General features: G+C 36.7%; 1 protein-coding gene across 1 annotated transcript in view; it reads left to right on the forward strand.

Annotated features, from left to right (window-relative positions):
• The window catches only part of THSD7B (thrombospondin type 1 domain containing 7B), a 776886-nt gene that overhangs the window by 492342 nt on the left and 257458 nt on the right, over nucleotides 1-27086 (forward strand). The window contains exons 12-13 of the mRNA XM_045826088.1: nucleotides 8726-8920; nucleotides 17810-18073. Coding sequence (XP_045682044.1) covers nucleotides 8726-8920; nucleotides 17810-18073 — 459 coding nt within the window. The remainder of the gene's footprint in view (nucleotides 1-8725; nucleotides 8921-17809; nucleotides 18074-27086) is intronic.

Here is a 27086-nt window from a genome sequence, read left to right on the forward strand (position 1 = left end):
CAGGTAGGAGATGGATATAATGCAGGGAAAGTCTTCCATACAGAAAGAAGGAAAAAAAAGTCCTCTCTTCTTGCCAGGGTGGTGATGGGAAGGAAAAGGGAAGAGACTGGGGGAGGTGCCAGGGAGAGCAGAAGGAATGTGTGTTGTGCTTTCCCCTGACTCAGGGCTAATGTTCCAGATGTGGAGAGTTGGAGGAAAAAGAAAAAAGCTGAGGTGTTTCTGCTCCATATCTTGTTTGGAACTCTGAGAAGAGATGATTTATAGGGGCCCCAGTTCAGAAGGAGTGCCTTAATGCCTCCTTAGATTATTCTTGAGTTTCTTGTGTCATAGAGACTCTCTAGAAGTTCTTTCTCCCTAGCCCCAGGGCAGGAGCGGTACTTGATGCTGTCTGGCAGGCTTATCAGGTGCGCCTATGCTAGATCTCTCAGGACTCAGATCATAGAGCCCCAGCTGTGTGTTCCACTCACCAAGGTAGGGCGAGACCTCATCAGCCAGAGGACTACCAGGCTGAGAGGGAATTGTCGTGAGTTTTTTAGTCTGAGGTGAGACCGGAACAGTGAATGTCAGCAGGGCAAGCAGTCACCAAGTGCACAAGGGCCACTCCTCTCAGATGCTGTCAGAAACCCAGAGAGCTTCAGAAGGACCATTATGCAGATCGAAGACCCTTGCTGGCAGCCAGAGACACCCAGATGCCATCCTGGAGAGGAAAAGAGGGAGTGACTGAAACAGCAAGACTGTGTATTTACCTAATATATATATATATGAGTTTACTTCCTATTTAAATGATCCTACAGTATGGTTTCTTTAATCAGTTTACTTCCTATTTTAAAAATATATATATTTTAAAATAGGAAGTAAACTGATTAAAGTGGCCAACACTGAGATAATGTTAATTGGCATTTGTCTCTTTCCTGATTGCCTATAGGGAGGCAGCTGTTAAGGATTAGTATGTGAGTCTTTAATGAAATAATTGGAGTAGAGTACAGTCCTGCCCTTAGACTCAGCAAGAGATGGGCTGCCTGGTCTCTGTGCCTTGGAGGGCCCTTCTCTGGCCTCCTTCCAGCTCTCCTTCTTCCCACTGTGAGGAGTCCCACTGGAGCCCATGCTCCCCTTACTGTCCCCCTCCTCTGCAGCATGCAGGCATATCTTCTCTGTGTGTGACCTCTGAAGAAAGCTTGCGGTGCCTGTGTGTACACCCCAGGCCCAGAGGCCGTGGGTGTGGGAATGGGGTTTGGTGTGTGAATTGAGCTTTGGGGATTGACTACAGTGCACAAGAAGGTCCCTAAGAGGGTGGAATGCATCTTTGACAAGGGACCCAGGGCTGGGCCCACTATCCTTGTGATGCCACATTCCAGCCTGAAACTCCAAGACATCCAGAATTTATATTGAAAACTGGCTTTCCAAGACATTATGAAGATATGCATGTTAAGGTAGGAGAACCATCTATTAATTTCAGTTATACTCTTTAGAGTAATTTGTGACCTCCCGTGTTCTAACACTGGACCCCACGCATATTAGGGGCAACTGGCATAGTGTCATTAAGTTAGTAACCTCACTACACAGATATGGAACATGTAATTGTAAGTGCTGCAAGTCTAAGCGAAGGGTACTTGAAGTGTCCTACACATGTGCAAAATAAGGGCAGGAAGCTGGCCAGACACATTGCTTGTTTCTCTGCATGGGCATGTGGCGTGCCTGGCCCCTGGCTGACTCATGTCATCTTCTCCAGGCACATGCTACTCATCTTCCTGTGTCTCCTCATGTGGCTCCTCTGACTGCCCAGTGCCTGAGGCCCCAGCATTGTGCTCTTGAGGGTCACTGACTGCAATGAAATTATATTTTTGTTTTCCCTCCGTATGTCACTAGGGCCTGACTTTAGAATATGTTGTTTGAATGTTGGTTGAGCCGAGCAGTTGCTGCCCACCCTCTCTACACCTTGACGTGCATGCAAACTGAGTTCTGTACCTGAACGGAAACAGTGCACAATCTCAGGACAGCAAGCTAACAGCCCTTCTGTCTTTCTAGCATGTTACCCCTATTTTCTGGAGATCGTGACCTCTTGAAAGGAATTCTTCCTGCTCTTTCTTGTCAACTGTTAGAGTTGAACTCTGGTCAGGAGTAATTTAGGAACAGCAGTGTCCTTGGTGAAGGTGACGAGTGTGGGCAGATCTGAAACAGCAGGTCCCATCACTTATTTAGTTTTTCCAGGCAGAAATTATAGTTTCCTGTGATAAGGGCATCAACCCCCACTCTCATGTCATAACTAAAAAGCGGCAGACATATCATGGCGTGTCTCACTATCGCAGCATAGAGGAGACAGGGAGTGGAAAGACTAGCCATGTAGTTATAGTTAGTAATCTGAGAATTTATACAATTATTTGCTTTGTTTCTTTTATTAAATTCTCAGTAATTGTACATTTTGTGTCAGGATATTTTTTTCCCATGCTGCTAGAATTGAAATTCAGATAACAGGGGGAAGCAATTAGTAACTCTTTTCCCCTTTCTGCTGATTCTTTTTCAGGGCTCAGTGTGTCTTAGTAATTCAGAGAAAGATGAAGTAGCTGAGTGCAATTCTCTGTATGAAATGTATTGCTAGACACTATGAATAGGAAAATTGACCTCAGGCTTCACCGAGGTTTTGGAGGGCTCCCTGTGAGCCTACCATACCCACTTACCAGGTGACTGCTCTTGTCTGAGAGCTCTTGTCCGAGTGACCCAGCTCAACCGCCTGCTTCTCCGCCATTCCTGATCAAGAACACCCAGCTGTCTCAGGCAGCTGCCCTACAAGCTTTCTGCCCAGCACTTAATATAGCTACATTTCAAACAGTGCAGTAATGAGATTGTTTTGGAACTATTTGAACTAACTTTACCTGGGAGTACAATTTTCCTCCAGAAAAGGTGACTATTTCAAGTTTAATAAATAAAATATAATTTAGCATTGAAGAGTCAACTCCCTTAAACAATTCAGGTCGGGTAGAAATATATGCCAAGAAGGGTCAGTAAGCAATTGCCTCTCTTTTTCCTAATGGAAAGACCTTTCCCACCAGCATAGTACAGTTTGTTAAATACTTAAAAGCACCCAAAGAGACCTTTTCTCCAGACTGTGGCCTGCAAGTGGTTTGCTATGATCTGAAAGGCCCAGGACTCGGAGTTCAACTAAATACCAGATGTCTGACAGATAAATTCTCTGTGATGGCTTATTTTTCCTGCCTGCATGTTACACATCCTTTCCATTCAAGGCTGAAGTGCCTACTTGTTTCTTCTGTGCCACGTTTTCCCCATTGGTTATTACTATAGGGGAAACAGCAATACGTTCTATATCTGTCTACCTGCCCATCACTGCCACTACTCTAGTAGCCTCCTGGAAACTGATTATTTATATGTACATGTATATGTGCGCACACACATTGCTTTTATCTTTGGTCACGGTTCTTTATATATGTATTTTGTGACCAAGTAAGTGGACAGATGGATGAATAGATCAAGTTCTGTAAGGTCTATTAGGGATGAAGGTGCAGGTAATAAATATTTACATATATAAACAAAGTCTAGTGCCTAGACTAGACCATCATGGAGGGAAAGAACATGTCCTTAACAAGGTTCATTACTGATCCCAGGTTATAGGCTATGTCTTCTGATTTGTGCTTATTACTCTTCAGTAGTGAAGCCCAAATGGTTCTAATATTCAGAAAAGCTTTGGTAGATGCCCCTAAATATTACCTAGAGGTTAAAATCTTTGTGAAGTCAGCTTTAGCACAGAGGGGCATGGTGCCTGTTTCTGCTGGATATGACCACCTCAGGAAGTGACGTATAAAGATGTAAAACTGGCCAGCACACCTATACAAATCTTCATTTTCCTTTCATTAAGCTCTTTGTTAAGCTTTGTTAAGAATTTTGATCTTAGCCCTGGCTGGCGTAGCTCAGTGGATTGAACGCAAGCTGTGAACCAAAGTGTTGCAGGTTTGATTCCCAGTCAGGGCACATGCCTGGGTTGCAGGCCATGACCCCCAGCAACTGCACATTGATGTTTCTCTCTCTCTCTCTCCCTCCCTTCCCTCTCTAAGAAATAAATAAATAAAATATTTTTAAAAAAAAAAAGAATTTTGATCTTGTTACTTCTGGGAAGTAACAAGCCTACAGGCCTTAGATTTCAGTTTCTGACTTTTCCTAGAATTGCAAGCTTAATTGTTGTTGACACCAAGCAGAATGCACAGAGCATTATTTGGAATTACAATATCCTTGGGAAGGCTGTCCATGGAAGAAGCTACTGACTTCAGCATTGTAATTCAGATTAAGCTCCAGTCACACTTCTGTGGGGTCAAAAGAGTTTGGTGGGATTTGGAAACTTCCCCAATCAAGAATCAAGACAAGTGGTGATGGATTCTTTTTTAACACCATTTCTTACATTTCATTTCCAGTAACTTTCTTAATAATAATGTATAACTCTCAAGACATGTGTACTGATATACTAAATGCTCAGTTCTATTCCTAGCACTTCATCAGCATCAATTTATTATATGATGTAGGTATTATTATCATCCCCATCATCTGGATTCCAGTAAGCTGAGTCTTAAAAGAGTTTACATAATTTGCCCAAGGTAACAGTAAAAAATTGAGAACCACCATAAATTCTGTTTGACCAAGGCCTAAAATTTGATTAGCGTACTCCACTAAAGAGGATTTCTGTATTAAGGAGTCTACACCTTTAATATTAATCACAGCACTATATTGTATGTAAAAAATAATTAATATTTTTAAAATATCTTTGCCTATAGTTGCCCTGTGGAACAGACCTCTGCCTTGGGTTGTACCTCTGGCTACCACTTATTCTTATTTTCTCTGTCTTCAGTTTTCATTTTCTTTGTACATGTATTTGTTTTTTGCTGGTTTTCTAATTTTGCAGACTTCTTGCTAGCAATTTCTTCAGTGTTTTTCTACCCTTTACTAAGGTTCAATATCTAGTCATTCATCAAATATTTATTAATTAAATGACTATTTTTATACTAGACCACTTCCAAGAAGAAAATTACTTTATTTGACTTGTTGATTTTTTTTCTAGTGATTTAGTGATTTTTATTTAAATTTATTGGGGTAACATTGGTTAATGACATTATATAATAACCAGGTGTACAAGATGATAGTTTGATATCGGTATACTCTATTGTGCGCTCACCACCCTAAGTCGAGTTTTCTTTTGTTACCATCAATGTGGTCCTTTTATGTGCTTAACATTGCCCACCCACTTTCTCCTCTGATAACCATTCTATATGTGTTACTTTGTGTGTTTTTTTTTGTTTTGTTAGTTACTCCTTTAACACTTGAAAAGAAATCAGAATCTTGAACTTGAAGAAATCTGAAAAGTTTAATGCCTAGACCACACTGATGATTGTGTGATCTGTGTAGTGTGTCAACTGCTGCTCATCCTTGGGTTGCTTGATTATCAGTAGTCACAGAGTGGCAGTCTTCAGATTAATGTGGGTGTTGCTAACTTTATGCTACCATTTTGAGTGCATTACATGGTGCTTAGAGACCTCTAGAGTCTTTATTAGACTACTTTAATAAATCGGTTTGTACAGGAGTGATGAATCTGATTTGTTCTGTGTAGCTCTGTGGATGTGTTAGAGGCTTATTTGATATATTGGTTGATCAATGATGATTCTCAGTGTAGTGTTAGAATAAGGTGAAGGTTTAACCACAGTTTTCTCATCGTCTTTATCCTTCAGATTCTGAGGATGGCCAAGGAAGAAATGAGTCATGGAGAGTGAGTGTGTTTGCATATGTACTTGATAGGAGAACTATGGCTTCATTGATTTAAAACAAATTTGAAAACAAATATAAAGGATAATAACAATTAACAGCACTTACTTAGCCCTTAGTATGTATGAGACACTGTTTAGAATTCTCACAATTCTTTGTTATAAGTGTTCTTATTATACTTATTTCAAAAATGAGGAGACTGAAGCATAAAAAATGTAAGTAACAAATCTCAGTTCACATAAATCCCAAGTGTTTAGATTTGTGTTTGGATTTATGCCCATTTGACAATAATATCTTTTAATTCCAACATATGCTAAAGCTATTCTTTCTAAATCTCTTATGCTGTCCTTTATTAATGCAAAATACTTTGATATAGACATTCAAAAATCCAGTGTATACTACTTTAAATAGTTTGTAGAAGTTCAAAATACCATTTAAAGTTTATTTATCATAGTATTCAAATTTTAGTCATGCAGTTTCTAGAATTTCTTTTGAGTATTGTAAATAATTTATTATTATTGGAAAAATCCTCATTTATATATGAAAAGAGATGTTTAAATGTCACACACCAACATTTTCTGGCAGTATTTAAAATTCTTAGTGTTTTTCAGTGCAATGCCATTTTTGAAAAAAAATTGACTTGGCCTGATAAAAAGCCCCCAAATTGAATCCAAATTATTTATCTAAACATGCAATTCAAATAACATTTGCTTGTACCCCACTTAGGAAAGTATCTTACTATATTTTATTGGAAATATTAAATATTTCCAATAAATATTAAATATCCCCATAGAAATTCCCAATATTCCTAATCAAATATTACCAATAAAATATTCCCAATAAAATTATTTATATATTTCCAATAAAAATACAGCTGATGTTGGCTTTATGTGTGATGAATTTCATTCCCTGATGTGGTTAAACACAGAACTATTCAAGCTGAACTAGTAGTCCCACCTGCCACAGTGCAGGTGTACAAACTGGGAATTATTGTGTGTGCATCATTGTCACCTTAGCTAATTCCTTGGTCCTAAAACTTTAGATAGGTTTGATTTTCACCAGTTTTTAAAAAATTGTTACTCAGATTGACTTGTCCTTTTTTTGTGCTAACAATAAAGAAAATAATTCAGAATATAAGAAGAATGGACAACTTAAAGGAACCCCTTCCCTATGTATACTAACCCTTGTATTGGAGCAGTTTATACAAAGAATTCTAACAATGTTGATCTTAAGCTGTGGCCTATTTATTCCTTGTAACTTGGTAAATTTTAAGGAGCTATAATAAAAAAAAATGATCCTACACTATGGTTTCTTTACAATGATGAACTCAGCAAATATCCACTAACACGCACCATGTCCAAAGTCACCATGCCAAATGTGGGTGGTGGTGACCCTGGCGTGGCCAGGGCCCTTGCAGACAAAATAGCCCTGGGGTTCTCCCCCAGAGATGCTGATACAGTGTATCTGAAGTCATGCCATGGAAGTTCTATATTCTCCTAGATGTCCACGGTTAGGAACCCATTTAGAAAAATGGTTTTCAAAAAGTTAATATAAATGTGGCAAACAATCAAATTTTTCTGTGGAAGAAATATATAAAATCTTTAAGAGTATTTTACTGAATTTATGTGTCTCATGCTATTTTATCCTATTTTTACTCTTAAATATTAAATATTAATCACATGCCAAAAAATGAAGAAGAAGAAGAATGGTTTTCAAGTGGGGGCAGTGTTTGGCAATGTCTGCAATAGTGTTTGGTTTTCACAACTGGAAGGGTATGTGTACTACTGGCATCTAGAATCGGTAGAGGCCTGAGATACTGCCAAATAGTCTATAGTGCACAGGAAACATTCATGTACCCACATAAAAAATATTCCATCTAAAACATCAATAGTGCCGCCATGGCTGGTGTGTCTCAGTTGGTTGGAACATAGTCCCATAACCAAAGAGTTGCAGGTTCAATTTCCAGTCAGGACACGTGCCTAGCATGCAGGTTTGATCCCAGTCTGGGCATGGATGCTTTCAATCCCTCATCCAGGCTTATCCCAGAGGCAACCAACTGATGCTTCTATCTGGCATGGATGTTTCCTTCTCTCTCCTTCTCTCTCTCTCTAAAGGTAATTTTTAAAAGTCCTCAGGTGATTAATGTCATAATTGAGAAATGCTGGTCTAGAGAATATAAAGATATATCCTTGGAGAGAGTCCATAATTAACCAGGGTGAATAAAAGATGCATAAATATATCATTTATAACTAAATCAATAATGCAAAAATCAAACAAAAAAAGTAAAATTTTATAAATGTTTTACTTGTTTTATGGTATGACTAGAGGCATTCCAGTTGAAAAAAGTGTGTGAAAGAAACTTTGGAGAGTTATCTGCAATGGGTAGGATGGCTGTAGTGGGAATTATCTGAATAGGTTATGCCTGTACTTGAAAAATTTTTAACTATTCCTGAAATTTTAATAAGGGGAAAAAAGTTTACTTATTGACACTAGAAATTATTTTTAAAATATTGACTGTGAAGTGAAAGAGGACCATCTCCAGAAGTGACAGTTAAATAAGCAAACCAAGAAAATCTAGGAAGGGTTCAGATTATGTTTCTGTGGCATTTTTTCATTTTGTCTTCATACTACTCACTGTTACAGGATCTCTTATCTAGTTTTCTATTGCCCCTAGATATCAGGTGCTCACAAGCAGGACATACATAATAAATTACTGAAATTTATTTTGGGTGCTGTCAATGCAGGGTTTGAATTAATGAAGTAACCAATGAAATCCTCAAATACCTCCACTGGCAAAAATAAACATTTAATTTTCAGAGAGAAATAAGTCTAGCTATGCTGAGCCCCTTTTGAAATCAGTAATAACTAAATTTTCAAACATTGGGGGATTCTGCTATTTTTGTCGAAGAACCATCAGCAGACTTATCTGATCAAAATAACAAAATAATCCATTTGTACTTTTTTTTAGTTGTCTCATGCATCTCTAATGATAACCACTCAGCAGAAATAACTGAATGCCTCAAGGGGACAAGTAACATGCCTCCCCTAGTGCAAGAATGCATTGTCCCATGTCGAGATGACTGCACCTTCACTGCTTGGTCCAAGTTTACGCCCTGCTCCACAAATTGCGAAGCAACCCGAAGCAGACGGCGACAGCTCACAGGTGAGGTGTGCTTTTCATGTCATAGCTTCAGACCAGTGATGCACTCCTGAATTTACCAAGGACAGTCAGTGTAAGCTCTAGAAAGAAAGGCAATTGTATCAGGTCTCTGCCTCTCCCAACCCCTCCTTGCCATTATATCCTCTGTGTCTATGCTTAGCACATCCTTTGTATTCAATTAATATTTGTGAAATGTGTGAAAGTTGGATAGAACCACTCTGTAGTTATGAAGTTCTTCTCTGTAGAGCTTTATAATCTTTGTACAGGGTGGGGGAAAAGTAGCTTTACAGTTGTGAGTACATGAAACAGTTTATTCTTGTATTATTATTTATTATTATATGTTTTCCATACAAACTACTGTACACCTACTTTTGACACGCCCTGTAGTAATAAATGACAATATATGTACTGGCTTGCTTGGAATAGTTAATGGCTAAGTCTCTGGTGTCTGTCATGCCAGGATTTCAACAAGGTTGAAAGCAGCCATTGACTTGTAAAGAACATCAAAGGTAATTTAACTAATATCGTTGTATTTTGCCATTTCCTTAAAGCACAATTTAGCATTTAAAAATCTTAGTAGTGTGTGGTAAAAATCAAGTTACATACATGGATTCTGCTTTTGTGGTATATTATTAATCACTGCTTCTGTTTGCATCCATAAAATTTAATGGAAATTAAAGCAATTACTAGTTTAATCAAGGTCCAGGAGCATTTTTTGCCTTAATATACAAATACTTGATTCAGTAATATATCTTACTGCTTGTCTAGGTAAATATGTCAGAACTTCTCTTAACTGTACATGTATTTGCATATATAGAAAACTTAATTCAGTGAATGGAGAACCACAGGGAAAAATGCCAAAATAATCACTGAGATAGTAAAATTGGTGTTGACATTGAAGAACTCAGCACAATGATCATTCTTACCAGCAGTTCAAGTGCTAATTCCCTTGTTTTCAATACCCCTTTGTTTGAATGTATTGCTTATTAGATTATTTTAAATTTAACTCATTCTAATAGGTTTACTTAATGGGTAAGAGCCTTTTACAATATTTCTGCATACAAATCAGGAGCCCAGTCATAAGTATAGAGGAAATTTATAATCCCATATAGAAACATCAAATAAAATGTGCTGTACATTGCATTCTTTCCTCTACAAAAATCTTTGCATATATAATTTTATGCAACGTTGTTTATGTTTCTAATATAAAACAGCATAATGGCATACAATGTGTATGACAGGAATAATTTCAAATTCAGTGGTAACTTTAGGGAAAATTGGTTTGCATGTTCATACATAATGCTTTAGAAGCCATTATCCTAGTTACTCTATATCTTTTTTCTGTATCTTTAAAAATATACATGAGACTCTCCTATAGAGGGGAAAAGAGTTTTAATTACTGGCCAGTTTTTCTTTGTATTAAAGTTAACTAATGATATTTTGCACTTACAAATTCAGAAAGAAAAATATTGAAAATCCTAGGATTTTTTTTTCATTTTACAGCTAGCATAGTTTGTTATGAATTGTCAAAACTTTAATAAGTTTAATTTGTTCAAAATACACTTTTTATGTGAATAATTGAAGAATTGGTGAACATTTTTTCTGAAACCTCTATCTTAAGAATTACTTAAATTTCTTTTCTAAATTATTAACTGCTATGCTTTCAGCTGGCTAATTGACCTTTTGTGTGTCTTAATTTCTAAGTTAAACAAAAACAACTGGTCAATTTAATGAAATATATGAATTGTGCAAAAAAATACCAAACAAATAAATTATTTAATATCATTGTTGAAAAAAAGAGTAATGTATTGAACACTTCTGAAGACTTATTTTTATTGTGATATAATGTGTACATTTTAATTTCTTCCATGTAATTTGGTATTAAACTTAATAAGCAACCACTGAGATGAGTGACAGCTTAGACCATAACACAGTGTGACTCTTAAACTTAACAGACACATGTGGATAAGCACAAACACATACATACAAGCCACTCCATTAAATAGAGGACCATCTAGGGTGTTTATTTTTCTTTTTGACCATTTTTATTTATTTATTTATTTATTTATTTAAAATTACTTTACTATTGTTCAATTTCAGTTGTCTGCATCTTCTCCCCTCAACTCCCCCCCACCCCACCTCCCTCCCTTGCTTCCACCTTCCCCCTTAGTTTTGTCCATGTGTCCTTTACAGTAGTTCCTGAAACCCTTCTCTCCACTGTCCCCTACCCCCTCCCCTCTGGCTATTGTTAGATTGTTCTTAATTTCAATTTCTCTGGTTATATTTTGTTTGCTTTTCTCTTTTGTTGATTATGTTCCAGTTAAAGATGAAATCATATGGTATTTATACCTCACCACCTGGCTTATCTCACTAAGCATAATGCTCTTCAGTTCTATCCATGCTGTTGCAAAGGGTAGAATCTCGTTCTTTCTCTCTGCTGGATAGAATTCCATTGTGCAAATGTACCGTAATATACCATAGTTTTTTGATCTACTCATTTGCTGATGAGCACTTAGCTATGGCTATTCCAGCACGTGGCTATTGTAAATTGTGCTGCTATGAACATTGGGGTGCATAGGTTCTTTAGGATTGGTATTTCAGGGCTCTTAGGGTATAATCCCAGCAGTGGAATTGCTGGGTCAAAAGGTAGTTCCATTTTTTGTTTTCTGAGGAAATTCCATACTATTTTCCACAGTGGCTGAACCAGTCTGCATTCCCACCAACAGTGTACTAAAGTTCCCTTTTCTCCACATCCTCTCCAACACTTGTTGATTTGTTCATGATGGCCATTCTGACTGGTGTGAGGTGGTATCTCATTGTGATTTTAATTTGCATCTCTCTGATGACTAGTGATGCTGAGCATCTTTTCATATGTCTCTGGGCCCTCTGTATGTCCTCCTTGGAGTAGTGTCTGTTCAAGTCTTTTGCCCATTTTTTAATTGGGTTATTTGTCTTCCTGGAGTGGAGTCATGTGAGTTCTTTATATATTTTGGAGATCAAACCCTTGTCCGAGGTATCATTGGCAAATATGTTTTCCCATATAGTTGGCTCTCTCTTCATTTTAATGCTGTTTTCTTTAGCCATGCAGAAGCTTTTTATTTTGATGAGGTCCCATTTGTTTATTCACTCAAACTCATGGAGATTAAATAGCATGCTATTAAACAATGAATAGGTCAAGAATGAGATTAGGGAAGAAATCAAAAATTTTCTGGAAACAAATGAAAATGAACTCACAACAATCCAAAACTGGGACATGGTGAAGGCAGTCCTGAGAGGGAAGTTCAAAGCCCTGGCTGGCGTAGCTCAGTGGATTGAGTGCGGGCTGGGAACCAAAGTGTCCCAGGTTCGATTCCCAGCTAGGGTACATTACTGGGTTGCAGGCCATAACCCCCAGCAACCGCACATTGATATCTCTCTCTCCCCCCCCCCACTCCCTTCCCTCCCTAAAAATAAATAAATAAAAAAAAAATCTGAGAGGGAAGTTCATAGTTGCAGGCATACCTAAAAAGGATAGAAACATTTCAAACAAACAACCTAAACCTACATCTACAAGAACTCGAGGAACAACAACAAAGACAGCCGAGAGCAAGCAGAAGGAAGGAAATAACCAAGATCAGAGCAGAATTAAATGACATAGAGACTAAAAGCACAATTCTAAGGATCAATGAATCCAGGAGCTGGTTCTTTGAAAAGATAAACAAAATGAACATGACTTTAAGCAGACTCATCAAGAAAAAAAGAAAGAGCACCCAAATAAACACAATCAGAAATGAAAGAGAAGAGATTACAACTGACACCACAGAGATACAAAGGATTGTAAGAAATTGCTACAAAGAAAAGTATGCCAAGAAATTTGAAAACCTAGGTGAAGTGGAAAAATTTCTAGAAAAATATAATCTTCTAAAACTCAATGCAAAAGAAGCAGAAAGCCTGAATAGGCTAATAACTGCTGATGAAACTGAAGCAGTAATCAAAAAACTCCCAACACACAAAAGCCCTGGACCAGATGATTTCATAGGAGAATTATACAAAGCATTTAAGGGAGAGCTAACCTCCATCCTTCACAGACTATTCCAAAAAATTCAAGAAGATGGAAGACTCCCAAACTCTTTCTATGAAGCCAGCATCATCCTAATCTTTTTGACCATTTTTAACAGGAGACTTCAATATCTGGGTGTTCTGTGCATTGCATCTAAACTAGATCATCACAGGTTTTAGACTGAGTGGTAATTAAAGAAGTTGTTATATAATGATGAAAAAATTCATTACAAATATATGCCCAGGTTTATACATATATATAGGATCAATGAATCCAGGCAAAATAAACTCTGTAGATGTGACTAAGATCATAGACTTTGAGATGAGATTATTCTGTATTATTTGGCTGGGTCTAATTTAATCACATGGTCCAGTAGGCATCGGAGAGAGGATAGAACTGGTGAAAATATATATATAAACTGGATAACAAATACACACATATTTAATACTTACTGATAGTTCTGTGTTTTTGTGGGCTCAAGCACAGATTTCCCTCTGACTTAAAGGGAAAAAATGTCTTTAGAGTCATAGTAGGGATTGATTTTTTTTTCAAATTCATTTCATTTGAATTCAGATGTTAATGCTGATTTTGACTAGAAGATAAGCAAAGGACCAGTGAACATTTGTTTGTCATTGTGAGAACTATAGCTGTATTAACTAACTTGCTCAAATTCCTCAGACTGTGACACCAGATAATTAAGAAAGAAAACATTAATATAGAGACACTACCGTATATGGTACAGAATATTTGTTCTGCCAATAACTTTTGGTTGCCTCGCAGATGAACATTTTCTTTCTTCCTCCTCTCTGTCTCTCTTTATCTCACTTACTCTTTCTTTTTACCTTTACCCTCTTTTATTCCCCCTTCTTAAAATTTTCTTTCAATCATTTCATGAAAATTTTTTGTTTTACCACTCATGCATGATAGGCTTTGGGAATTAGATATGATCCTAATTTAGAGCTTACAGTCTAAGGGGAGATAGAGATTTTTACTAGTGTAGCACCTACTCAGTGTAGCACCTACTCAGTGTAGCACCTGAGTAGGACCACTGTAGTACAACACAGTGCAGTACCTGTTCCAGGAGCTATTATAAAGGGTGCTGTATTGCTTTCTTATTGCTGCTGTAAAAAATTACCACAAACTTGTTGGCTTAAAACAATACAAATTTATTATCTTACAGGTCTGTAGGTCTGTAGGTCTGAAGTCAGAGATGGGCTTCACGGGGCTGAAGACAAGACATTAGCAAGATGGAATTCCTTTCTGGAGGCTCTAGGGGAAACTCTTTCTTTTCCTTTCCCAGCTTCTGTAGGCTGCTCTCATTCCTTGGTTCATGGCTCTATATCTTGAAGTCTAGTAACACTGCATTTCTGCGACCATTATTCTGTAGTCCTATTTCTTCTGACTTTCTATTCAATCAGGAAAGGTCCTCTAATTTTAAGATCATGTGATTAAATTAGACCCAGCCAAATAATACAGAATAATCTCATCTCAAAGTCTATGATCTTAGTCACATCTATAAAGTTTATTTTGCCATCTAAGGGAGCATGCTTACTGGTTCAGGGATTAGGATGTGAACATCCTTGGAGAGCCATTATTCTGCCTATACAAACTATATGAGAACACTCAACTAGACCTGAAGTGAAGAGTGTGTTCAATGTGGCTTTCTGGAGGGAGCAATGTAGTTTGGACCTGAAGGACATGTAGGCATTAAGTAGAGGAGAGAGGAGAGAGGATAAAACTGGTGAGAATGTCTGGAGTAGGGCGTGCAAAGGCCAGAAGCCAAATTTTTAGAAATTGAAAAATGTTCAATATTACTAGCTTATAATGTGTCGGAGTAAAAAATGTCCAAACCTATAGAAAATTTTTATAAGTTATACCTGAAATATGATATTTTATGTCAACTGTAATTGAAAAATTAAAAGTGATTTGAAATTTTTTTAAAGTATATTTGAGCCAAAGCTGACAACATATGTCACAGAGCAAGATCTAAAATGCTCTTCAGAGAATAACAGTTTGGCAGTCTCTTTTATGCATTTGAAATTAAGGAAGGCTTTCCCTGGCTGGTGTGGCTCAATGGATTGAGTGCCAGCCTGCAAACCAAAGGGTTGCTGGTTCAATTTCCAATCAGGGCACATGCCTGGGTGGTGGGCTGGGTCCCCAGTGGGGGACATGTGAGAGGCAACCACACATTGATGATTCTCTCCCTCTCTTTTTCACCCCCAGCCCTCTCTAAAATAAATAAATAAAATCTTTTAAAAAAAGAAATTAAGGAAGATAACATGAGGGTGGAGAAAAGTAAGGCAGAGGTTGGGTTAGAGGATTGCATGGTTCCTTAAGGGTGGTTACTCCTTTGAGGGGCATTTCTTCTGCCATTTCAAAGGTGTATTAACCTGGAGTCACAAGAACAATGAATGGGGTTTGCTTAAAAACCTTTCACTAAAAAAGTGAAAGGCATGGGGCATGACTACCCACCATGACCTGCCTAGTTAGGGATTTATGATTTATCACTGCGCTCTTTTCATCCACATATGGCAGAGGCTGAGTGGTTCAGCACAGGCAGGAGGCAGGCAGTTATGGGCTCAGATCCTATGGATCCTTGATGACTATGGTGAGGAGCCCAAATTTCATTCCATGAGCTGTGATAAGTCACCAGAGAGTTAAAGTAGATGAGTGATGTGATAGATTTCAATCTTTGTAGGTTGGTCCTGGCTGCAGTTTGGAAACTAGGTAGAAGTGGCAATAAGATTTTGGAAGAAGCCACTGTAGTAATTTAAGCTGGTGATTTGGAGGTGAGTTAAATTTGGGTGGTATTGGTCAGAATGGAAACAATGAACAGACTCAAGAGATATACTGGTATTTGGAATGATAGGTTTTTGTCAGTAAACAGATATAGGTAGTACAACAGATGATTCAAGTATGACATTCCAATTTTTGACTTGGTCACATTGATAGGATTGGAAAATACACAAGGAGAAAGATAGATGGTGATATTAAGAGGATGAGTGTGGGTTTTGCCAGGTTGTATTTGATTGGTTCTTTAGGTGTAGATTTTTAGTTTGTGGCTGAGAAGCTTGAGCAAGAAATGTGGGCTGAAGATAACAATGAGAGATTTAAGAGTTCTAGATGACTATTTAAACTCTTTGAGTGGGCAAAGATTTAGGATCAGAAAAGAAGAAAATCTAGGGCAGTGACTCTAGGAAGCCCATTAGTTAAGGGAGCTAGAGAGGGAGAAAAATTCAAACACAAACAAAAACTGCCTAGAGGGGTAGTGGGGTGCGAGGTAGAGGAGAGGGATGAACAGGTGAGGTGTGACAGAATTTGGAAAGAATTTTTCAAGAATGACCATGCAGTCATGCTCTGAACTATCATTGAACAACCAAGTCTGAAAAAAAAATGAAAAAGAATAAAAGACATCCCAGGGGTTTATTTCATTACTGTGGCAGGAATAAGTAGTTCCAAGCTTTATGTTGACTCAGAATCCAGGGTTAAGTGTGTTGAGAAGACAGTAGAAATAGAAGAGATGGAGATAATAGTACTTTATGGACATTTGGAAAATACCAGAGTATGGGTAAGTGAAATGCTAACAGGAAGAAGCTAATCACAGCCCACTGATATATCTTCCAATCAGTAAATTCCCACAACCATAACAGAGATGTGTTTTTCAAGTATATTCTCAGTAAGTGGCCCTAAAGGGAGAGGCAAGTGAATATATTCCCCCAAAGGGACAGTCATGTGTTTGAAGCTTCTGCAAGATCATTTCAGGACCTGTAGGAATCCTTATTTATTGTGGCCATAAGCATCAAGGAAGGCCATAGACCCAATCATCAGGTGATAACTGTAGAACTGTTGTGTCTAATGCAAGCTGTCTAACAAGCAGAAAGTAGTTCATGCATCAGCTTGTACCCAGTATTTTTAAAAGAGCCACAAAGACTGGAAATACATCAATAAAGATGCCTACTTTTAATAACTGATCATGGCTAGCTAATGATCCACTAATGAGACAAGAAGTGGAATTACTAGATCTGGGAAAACTTCTAGGAATCTAGAAGTGTGTTAACAGAAAAGTTGAATCAAATTACAGTCAGACTTGGAATCCATTAAACATTATCAAGTACTCAGAGCTCTGAAAAAATGAGTCTGCATTGTCATTAGTGAAAATTGGGATTACAACGAAAAAGCCCATAAAGTCATTGGTAAGGTAAAGTCACATTTTAGAATACCTAAATTATAAAAGGTTTCTGAAGATAGAAGCCATTGCTTTTTCTCAGATTAAATTATCCAATATGATTTGAGCATTTTGTCTCAGTCTAGTGTTTCTGTCAGTGTTTGTGAGCTGCTGGATAATGGAAACCAAAATAAGTTCCACTTTGTCTGTCACACCCAACTGACCCTCAGCTGCACTCCTTGAATAAATAATCTCTGTTTTAAAAAAGTCACTTAAAAAAAAGGGGGAAGGAGTCGGCATTCATACCATTTTGTCAGTTTCCCTGGTAACCATTAGTTTCAAGGAAAATGGTGGCATATAATCAATCTGTTTTTATCAACAAATTATTGGGAAAATAATAAAGAAACAAGAATTTTCTAGCTGTTGAGCCACTTTAGCAAACATTTCCTGAGTATTCTGTACAAATCTCCAGCATAAAAACACTTTTGTCAAGTTTATTTGAATTTCAGTTACTCTGGGAGTTGCTTTCATTGACTTAGGATTTAATTCTATGCACAAAGGAATGAAAATAAGAAACGCTTTACTTTAAGACTTAATATTGTAAGAGCTTTAAAATATAATAATGTGAGTGACTTTTAACAAAACAGTGGATATGAAATTAATGCATCAATATTTCTTGTTGGAACAGGAAAAAGCAGGAAGAAGGAGAAATGCCAGGAACCTGACCTGTACCCTCTAGTGGAAACAGAACTGTGTCCTTGTGATGTATTTATATCTCAACCTTATGGAAATTGGTCAGATTGTATTCTTCCTGAAAGCAGAAGGGAACCTCTACGAGGACTGCAGGTGCTTGGAGATGGCAGACAATGTGGAAAGGGCACACGCTTTCGAGCAATAGCCTGCTCTGATAAAAATGGAAGGCCTGTTGACCCCTCCCACTGCAGCAGCTCTGGTAAGGAGGTGGATGAGGAGTAACAGATGAGAACATTGACATATAACCCATGAGGTCTGTTCAAGGTCTAGAATTAGTAAAGTTATTACTTGAAAATTGTTTCAGTTCTCCTTTGTCAATGTTACACACTGTCTCTCATAAATTATTGACATTCGAAATGCACATATCCGTATGTCATGATTATCTGGAACGTGTTTTGGATACTTTCCTCACCTCACTCTTTATTTCTCCTCTGGCTGCTTGTTTGCTGGTGGAGAGCACAGTTGCTGTAGAAAGCAAAAGCCCGATACAAATGGTGTTCATTGGTACTCTTCACATATATGTTATATATAATTAGGCCTTTAGTTTCTAATAAGTGAGTTTTCAAAATACCAATGAAAAATTAATTTTTAAATGTTTTATAATACAACATGTAAGTTCACCCATATAGTAGAATAAAATTGAAAAAAAAAGAAATTATGTAGCCCAGCTAGGAGAGTTTGTGAGATGTTAATTAGGCAGACGACTTTTGTTTTTAACTTTAAGAGAATTTGAAAAATATGGGTGAACGGAGAAAAGAATGAAGGTGGAATAAATGTTGATGGAGGAGGCTGAGACTATGATTACAATGGAGTTTATGAATTTCCTGTTCTATTTGAGGAGAGGGGTTACTGCATTTTTCCTTTTTAAAGAGACTAAGCAGGTTAGGAATTTTACAGAGGATACAGGAAGAATTTGTGTTTGAATAACAAACTTTGGGAAAAATGATTGATTTTTGGTCTCTGTCATCAAGATCTTATATTCCAAACAAGCTGTCTCAATAGTACCAGAAAAAGTAAATTGAATTGAGTTCTAACATACAAGTTCATCTTTATTGCCAATGTGTATATTAGCTTGTCTTTATCTGAGATATATCTGTATCATTATATGAATGCAATTTAAAGTTTAATGATGTTTTTCAAATGGGTGCTATCATTGCTCTGCTTCCTAGGTTAGCCTACACAATTGTTTTCAGTGATTTGGCTTTTGGAAATATTAAACACATCACAAGCAAGTAATGGACCCATTTTATGAAAGAAGTTCTAGTCTTATAGCAAGCTTGATTATAACATCATGTTGTTGACTATATGCACTTTACTGCGCTTAGGTCTCTAGGACTTAGTACCTGTTTATCTGTTGTGAGGTTTTAGCCTTAAACAACTTCTGTGCATCTGTCAACCCCCTCTATCACCCACCATTTTACTCTCTGTTTTTATAAGTTTGGCTTCTTAATATTCCACATATAAGTGACAACATGTAACATTTGCTTTTTTCTGTCTGACTTATCTTACTTAGCATGTCCTCAGGGTCCATGCATATTGTCACAAATGACAGGATGTCTTTCTCATGGGTGTATAATATTCCATTGTGTATATATACCCCATCTTTACCCATTCATCTACTGATGGGCACTTAGGTTGTTTTTATATCTTGACCATTATAAACATTACTTTAATAAACATGGGAATATATATGTATATACCTATGTCTCATATTCTACTCTCATTTCCTTTGCATATACACCCAGAAGTAGAATTGCTAGATTATATGGTAGTTCTATTTTTAATTTTTTGAGGAATTTTTATATTATTTTCCAATGTACATCTCACTAACAGGGTATAAGAGTTTCCTTTCCCCCACATCCTCACCTGTATTTGTTATCTTCTGCTTGATGTTAACCATTCTGACAGGTATGAGATAATATCTCATTGTAGTTTTGACTTGCGTTTCCCAGATGATTAGTGATGTTGGGCATCTTTCCACATGCCTATATGCCATTCAGCTGTTTTCTTTGAAAAAGATTATTTCATTCCTCTGCCTATTGCTTAATTTAATTGTTTGGGTTTTGTTGTTATTGTTGTTGTTGAGCTGTATGCATTCTTTATATATTTTGGATATTAACCCCTTATCCTATATTTGGCTTGCAAAATTTTTCCCTCATTGTGTAAATTGCCTTTTCATTTTGTTAATTGTTTGTTTTGCTGTGAAAAAGCTTTTAGATTTGATGTAGTGCCTTTTTTGGCTTTTTTGTGTGTATTTTAGTATCATAATCAGAACAATCATTGCCAACACCAATGTCAAGGTGCTTCTTCTCTACATTTTCTTCTAGGAGTTTTATGAAACTAAGTCTTAGGTTTAAGTCTCTGATCCATTTCAATTTAATTTTGAGTTGTATTAGACAACGGTCGACTTCATTGTTCTGCATGTGTATGTCCAAATTTCCCAACACGTTTATTGAAAATACTCTCATTTCTTCATTAGGTGTTCTTGGCTCCCTTGTTGAATACTAGTTGACTGAATATATGGGGATTCAATTCTGAGTTCTCTAATTTCTTCTATTGATCTATGTATCTATTGTTATGCTAGTACTATACTGTTTTAATTACTATAGCTTTGTAGTATAGTTTGAAATCAAGACGTGTGGTACCTCCTGTTCTGTTATTTTTTAGGATTGTGGTTCCATACAAATTTTAGAAATTTTTCTTTGAAGAATGCCATTGAAATTTTGATAGGGCTTTTATTGAATACATACATGGCTTTGGGTGGTGGGGACATTTTAACTATATTAATTACTCTAACCCATGAACAGGGATGTCTTTCCATTTGTTTATGTCTTCTTCAATTTCCTTCAATAAAATCTTGTAGTGTTCATTGTACATATTTTTCACTTCTTTGGTTAAATGTATTCCTAGGTGTTTTATTATTTTAGATGCTATTATGAATGGGGTATTTTTTCTTTATTTTTAAGTGTTCCATTATTAGTGTATAAAAATGTGACTCTTTTCTGTAAGTACATTTTATATACTGCAACTTTACTATTTTTATTTGTTACAATAGTTCTTTTCTTTCAGTCTTTGGGATTTTCTATATATAAATTCATATCATTTGCAAATAGTGACAATTTTATTTCTTCCTTTCCTAGCTGGATATATTTTACTTCTTTGTCTTGGCTAATTGCTCTAGCTAAGACTTCCAATGTTATATTAAATAAAAGTGGTGAGAGCAGACAACCTTGTCTTGTTCCTGATCTTAGAGGAAAAGCTTTCAATCTTTTACAATTGAGTTTAACATTAGCCATGGGTTTGTAATAGGTGGAGTGTATTATATTGAAGTGCATTCCTTTTATACCCAATGTTGAGAGGGTTTTTTAACATGAAAGGGTGTGTGATTTGTCAAATGCTTTTTCTCAATTCATTGTGATGATCATTTGCTTTTTATAATTCTTTTTTTCCTTATTTTAATTGTAGTTCAAGTACAGCTGTCTTCATTATCCCCCCACCACTCCCTTCCGCCCCACCTATCCCCACCTCCTGCCCTCAATCCTACCCTCTTTGGCTTTGTCCATATGTCCTGTGTAAATGTTATTTGACAACCCTTCCCCTTTATTCTCCTATCATCTCCTCCTACCTCCCCTCTGGTTACTGTCAATTTGTTCTTTATTTCAATGTCTCTGGTTGTATTTTGCTTGCTTGTTTGTTTTGTTGATTAGGTCCCACTTATAGGTGAGATCATATGGTATTTGTCTTTCACCAACTGGCTTATTTCATTTAACATAATGTTTTTCAGTTCCATCCAAGCTTTCGCAAAGGGCAGGAGTTCCATCTTCCTTTCTGCTGCATGGTATTTCATCATGTAAATGTACCATAGTTTTTTATCCATGCATTTACTGATGGGCACTTATGTTGCTTCCAGCACTTGGCTATTGTAAATTGTGCTATGAACATTGGGGTACATAGGTTCTTCTGAATTGGTGTTTCAGGATTCTTATGGTATAGTGCCCACAAAGGAATTCTGAGGAAATTCCATACTGTTTTCCACAGTGGCTGTACCAATCTGCATTCCCACCAACAGTGCACTAAGGTTCTCTTTTCTCCACAACCTCACCAGAACTTGTTGTTTGTTGATTTGTTTATGATGGCCATTCTGACTGGTGTGAGCTGGTGTCTCATTGTGATTTTAATTTGCATCTCTCTGATGACTAGTGATGCTAAGCATTCTTTCATATGTCTCTGGGCCCTCTGTATGTCCTCCTTGGAGAAATGTCTGTTAAGATCCTTTGCCCATTTTTTAATTGGGTTGTTTGTATTCCTGGTGTGGAGTCATGTAAGTTCATTATATAGTTTGGAGATCAAACCTTTGTGTGAGATATCATTTGCAAATATATTTTCCCATATGGTTGATTCTCTTTTCATTTTGTTGATGTTTTCTTTAGCCATGCAGAAGCTTTTTATTTTGATGAAGTCCTATTTGTTTATTCTTTCTTTTATGTCTCTAGCTCTAGGGGACATATCAGTGAAAATATTGCTGCATGGAATATATGAGATTTTCCTGCCTATGTTTTGTAGTGTTGAAACTTATATTTATAAGTCTTTTATCCATCTTGAGTTTATTTTTTTCTATGGTATAAATTGGTGGTCAAGTTTCATTTTTTTACATATAGCTGTCTAGATCTCCCAACACCATCTGTTGAAGAGGCTATTTTTACCTTATTTTATGCTTCTGCCCCCTTTGTTGAATATTAATTGACCATAGAGAAATGGATACATATCTCAGATGTCTATTCTGTTCCATTGATATATGTGTCTGCTCTTTGAAAACTACACAACACTGAAGAAAGAAATTAAGGAAGACAAATAAATGGAAGCATGTACTGTCTTCATGGATGGGAGAATTAACATCATCAAAATATCCATAACACCCAAAGCAATTTATAAATTCAACACAATCCCTATTAAAATACCAATGACATATTTCACAGATACAGAACAAACATTTCAAAAATTTATATGGAACCATAAACAACCCTGAAAAACCTCAGCAATTTTAAGAAAGAATAACAAAGGAGAAAGGATCACAATACCTGATATCAAACTATATTGCAATGTCACAGTAATCAAAGCAGTCTGGTAGGGGCATAAGAACAGACATACAATTATTTCTATTAACATAATTTATTATATTTATTGAATAGTGTGTCCTGAACCATCCTTCTATTCCTGGGATAAATCCCACTTGGTCGTGGTATTCAATCTTTTGAATGTGTCCAATTCAGCCTGCTAATATTTTATTGAGAATGTTTGCATCTATAGTTACAGCAGTATTGGTCTATAGGTTTTTTTTTCTTGTAGTTTCCATATCTGGCTTTGGTATCAAAATAATGGTGGCCTTGTAGAATGAGTTTGAAAGTGTTTCCACATCTTCAATTATTTTGTAAGATTTTGAGATGGATTGACACTGATTCTTCTTTAAATGCTTGCTAAAATTCACCAGTGAAGCCATCTGGTCATAGTGGTTTTTTTCCCCCTGTTTTTTGATTACTGATTCAATTTCTTTGCTCATTATTGGGCTGTTCTCCAGATTTTCTATTTCTTCCAGAGTCAGTGTTGGTAGGTTGTATATTTCTAGAAATTTACTCATTCCTTTTAGGCTATCTGAGTTGCTGACATATAGTTTTTCATTGTAGTCTCTTATAATACTGTGTATTCTAGTGGTATCAGTTGTAATGTCCCTTCTCTCATTTCTCAATTATTTGAGTCTTCTCCTTTTTTTCCTTAGTCTAACTAAAAGTTAGACTTGTTATTTTAAAATTTTTTTGAAATACCACCTCTTAGCTTCTTTGATCTTTTTATTGTTTTTTATTTTGTCTTTATTTCATTGATTTCCACTCATTATTTTCTTCCTTCTGCTAACTTTGAGCTTACTTTTCTCCTTCTTTCTTTAGTTGTTTGAGGGGTACATTTAGGTTGTTTATTTAAAATCTTTCTAATTTATTATTATAGCAACTTATCACTATAAACTTTCCTCTCAGAACTGCTTTTGCATCATTCCATAGGATTTTATATGCCATCTTTCCATTTTTATTTGCTTTGAGATAACTTTTACTTTCCTTTCAACTTTAGACTCATTCATTGTTCAGAAGTGTGTTGTTTAGACTTTTCAGCTTTTTTCTTGATTTCTGATTTCATACCATTGTGGTCAGAAAAGATAGTTGATATAATTGTAATCTTCTTAAATTTGCTAATATTTGTTTTGTGTCCTATTGAGATCTATCCTCGAGAATATTTTATGTGCAGTTGAAAAGAATGTCTATTTATTACTGTTGGGTAGAATGTACTATGTATGTCAAACCCATTTGGTTTAGTTTTGACATTTCCTTGTTAATTTTCTGTTTGAATGATCTATCCATAGCTTAGAGTGGGGTATTAAAGTCCTTTAGTATTATTGTGTCTTTATTTCTCCCTTCAATCTGTTAGCATTTTCTTAGTTTATTTAGATGCTCTTATGTTGCATATATATATATATATATACACACACACACACACCCCAAAATATATATTTTTATATTTTATATAAGTAAAATTATACATATTTAAATTTTATATAAATATATTTATTTATATATATTTATGTTTATTTTACCTTCTTGATGTATTAACCCCTTTATCATTATATAATGACTTCTTTATCTATTGTTACTATTTTTGGCTTAAAGTCTACTTTTTCTGGTAAGTATGGTTACACCCACATTCTTTTGGTTTCTATTTGCAGGGAGTATCTTCTTCCATCTCTTCACTTGGAGCCTGTGTGTGTCTTTAGAGACGAAATTAGTTTCCTGTAGTCAGCATATAGGCATATAGTTAAGGTCTTCTTGTTTTGTTTGTTTGTTTGTTTAGGTTTTTTTTAATCCAGCCAGCCACTCTTGCTTGATTGTTGAATTCCATTTATTTACATTTAGAGTGATTAGTGATATGAGAACTTGTTACTGCCATCTTATTGTTTTGCTTCTAGGTATTTTTATTTTTTAAAATCTCCATTGTTTTATATTTCTTTTGTTGCTACCTGCTTTTGTAAATTTGTGGTTTTTCATTGTGGTATGCTGTCTTCCTCTTTTTTATATCTTGTGAATATATTCTAGATTTTTGTCTTGTGGTTACCACCTCCTCCGTGAGGAAGGTCACTGCTCTCTACCTCCTCTGCCAAAAAGGTAATCACTGCAAGCGCCAAAGCCTAGCCTCTTGCCTTGTCTAGCCTCTTCCTGGGGACAGGAAGTCATCTTGGCAACTTCTTCCCTCTGTTCAGCATCCAAATGCCTCTTTATTCCACTCCAGTGGAATTTGGGAATCTCCCCTTAGTCAGGATGGACTACTAAAAACTCCATTGCCCCTGAGCATCTGCCTAGTCTTGCATTTCCCAGGCTCTTGCTTTCTTGATTGTAGCAAGTGGGGTGGGGCCAGTTCACCAACTCCCTTGCATTTGAAGCCTCCACAAGATCTCTCTCTTTTTTTTTTTTAATTTTCAGAAGCACAAGTGAACTAGAAACATCCAGGTTTCTCATTGTAATTCTAAGGACATTTCTGTTAGGCAATGGATATCTAATTAGTTGTTACAAAAAAGGAGGAAGAGAAAGGAATGCTTTACTCTACCATGATTCTGATATCACCTATATATTTATTTATTCATTTATTTGATAAAACCCTATATAGTCAATACCTGCTATATATAGAACCTGGTCCTCTTCTATGATTTGGATATAAAGTTAGGGATAAATTAGAATTGTTCAGCTTACTATTGAGTGGAGGATAGAAAAAAGATTTTTTTTAATGGAATTTCAAGCCTTGATTAGCTCCTAAGATGCTATGAATAGAAAACCTTAGATTTTAGGGAAGCCTTCACTGAAGTAACAACTTGAGATGTGAAGAATAAGAAAGCAGGTAATTGTGAAAAGTACATTCAAGGTAATTTTAGTTTGTGGGACAAGCATGTCCAAGCATGTATAGCAGGAAAGAAATTCTGGCCAAAATAACAGAGGAATCCCAGTGGTTTGAATATAGGGAATAAGGAGAGAGTTTTGTGAAGTGAGGTTGAAGAAATAGACAGAATCTTATGGGACAAAGAAGAAGGGTCTGGATCTGATTTAAGTGTAATCATCAGATGGAAAAATTGTTTTTAAACAGCTCTTTGGGTAAAATAGCTGTGTATAATGAATGCAGATCCATAGACAAGTCAGCTGTGCAATACATGATCAGACAAACTTTAGCGAATATGTGATTCTGTTTCGTGGTTGATGTACAGTTTGAGATTAGAGGGAATGAAATTGCATTGCTACAGGTGGACAAGCAATTGTGGAGGGGCTCTGCCCACAGAGTGCCACCCACCACCACACCCCTCTCCAGCTGCCACAGATGAGAATAAGTCTACCAAGACATGATCTGCTTGGGGAAGAAAGGTGGCTGATTTCTCAAAGGAGAAGGACCAGGAGCCTATTCCTCAATGGGCTTTTACTGGGTTTAATTTTCATAGGAATATAGGGCATATACGTAAAGCTCATCAATCATTGTCAGGCAGTAATGATCAAACAATAGATAATATTCAAAGAACTATGAGGGTTTATTCTGAGTCAGGGTCAGATAGCTAAAGGGCCATGAAACTTTGTGGAAGCAAACTCATTCTATGCTTGGACCCTTATCATTTAAATTGAGTGTATTAGCAAAGCAGGTTTCAAAGAATTTTATGCATTCTTTCTTAGGCCTGATTACCCCAAGGAACCCATCCTTTCCAGAACAGGGCTGCACCCACCTCCGGCATTGTTTCAGGCTTAAATCAGGCAAGGGAAATAAGGCAGCCAAGAGATTAGGAAACTTTTTGCAGACAGAATGAGGACTCAGGCTATGTCAAAACTGAGGGGCATGGGTCCATCACCTCCTTTTTCTGTAGCCCCCGAAGTCCTTCCCTGAGGGCCCCTTCTCAACCATGCCTGTCTTCAGCTACCCCTCCTTTAAGGAATCTTACCCATCATTGGCTAACCAGTCATCTGTCTGGGGCCAACCAGGGTGAAGTGAAAGGAGGCAGAGACCCTAGGAAGATAAGCTTTGTCTCCTTAGTGGCTTATGGTCACAAGCTCTCTTTACTCAGTCTTAGCCATGGAGGGTTACAGCTTCTGAAACCAGGCAGGGCAATTCCCAACAAGCAATGTTTTTGAAAGAATGGAAAATGC

The sequence above is a fragment of the Phyllostomus hastatus genome, unplaced genomic scaffold (assembly GCF_019186645.2).
Source record: "Phyllostomus hastatus isolate PE091 unplaced genomic scaffold, TTU_PhHast_1.1 phas_scaffold_60, whole genome shotgun sequence".
Classification (NCBI taxonomy): Eukaryota; Metazoa; Chordata; class Mammalia; order Chiroptera; family Phyllostomidae; genus Phyllostomus; species Phyllostomus hastatus.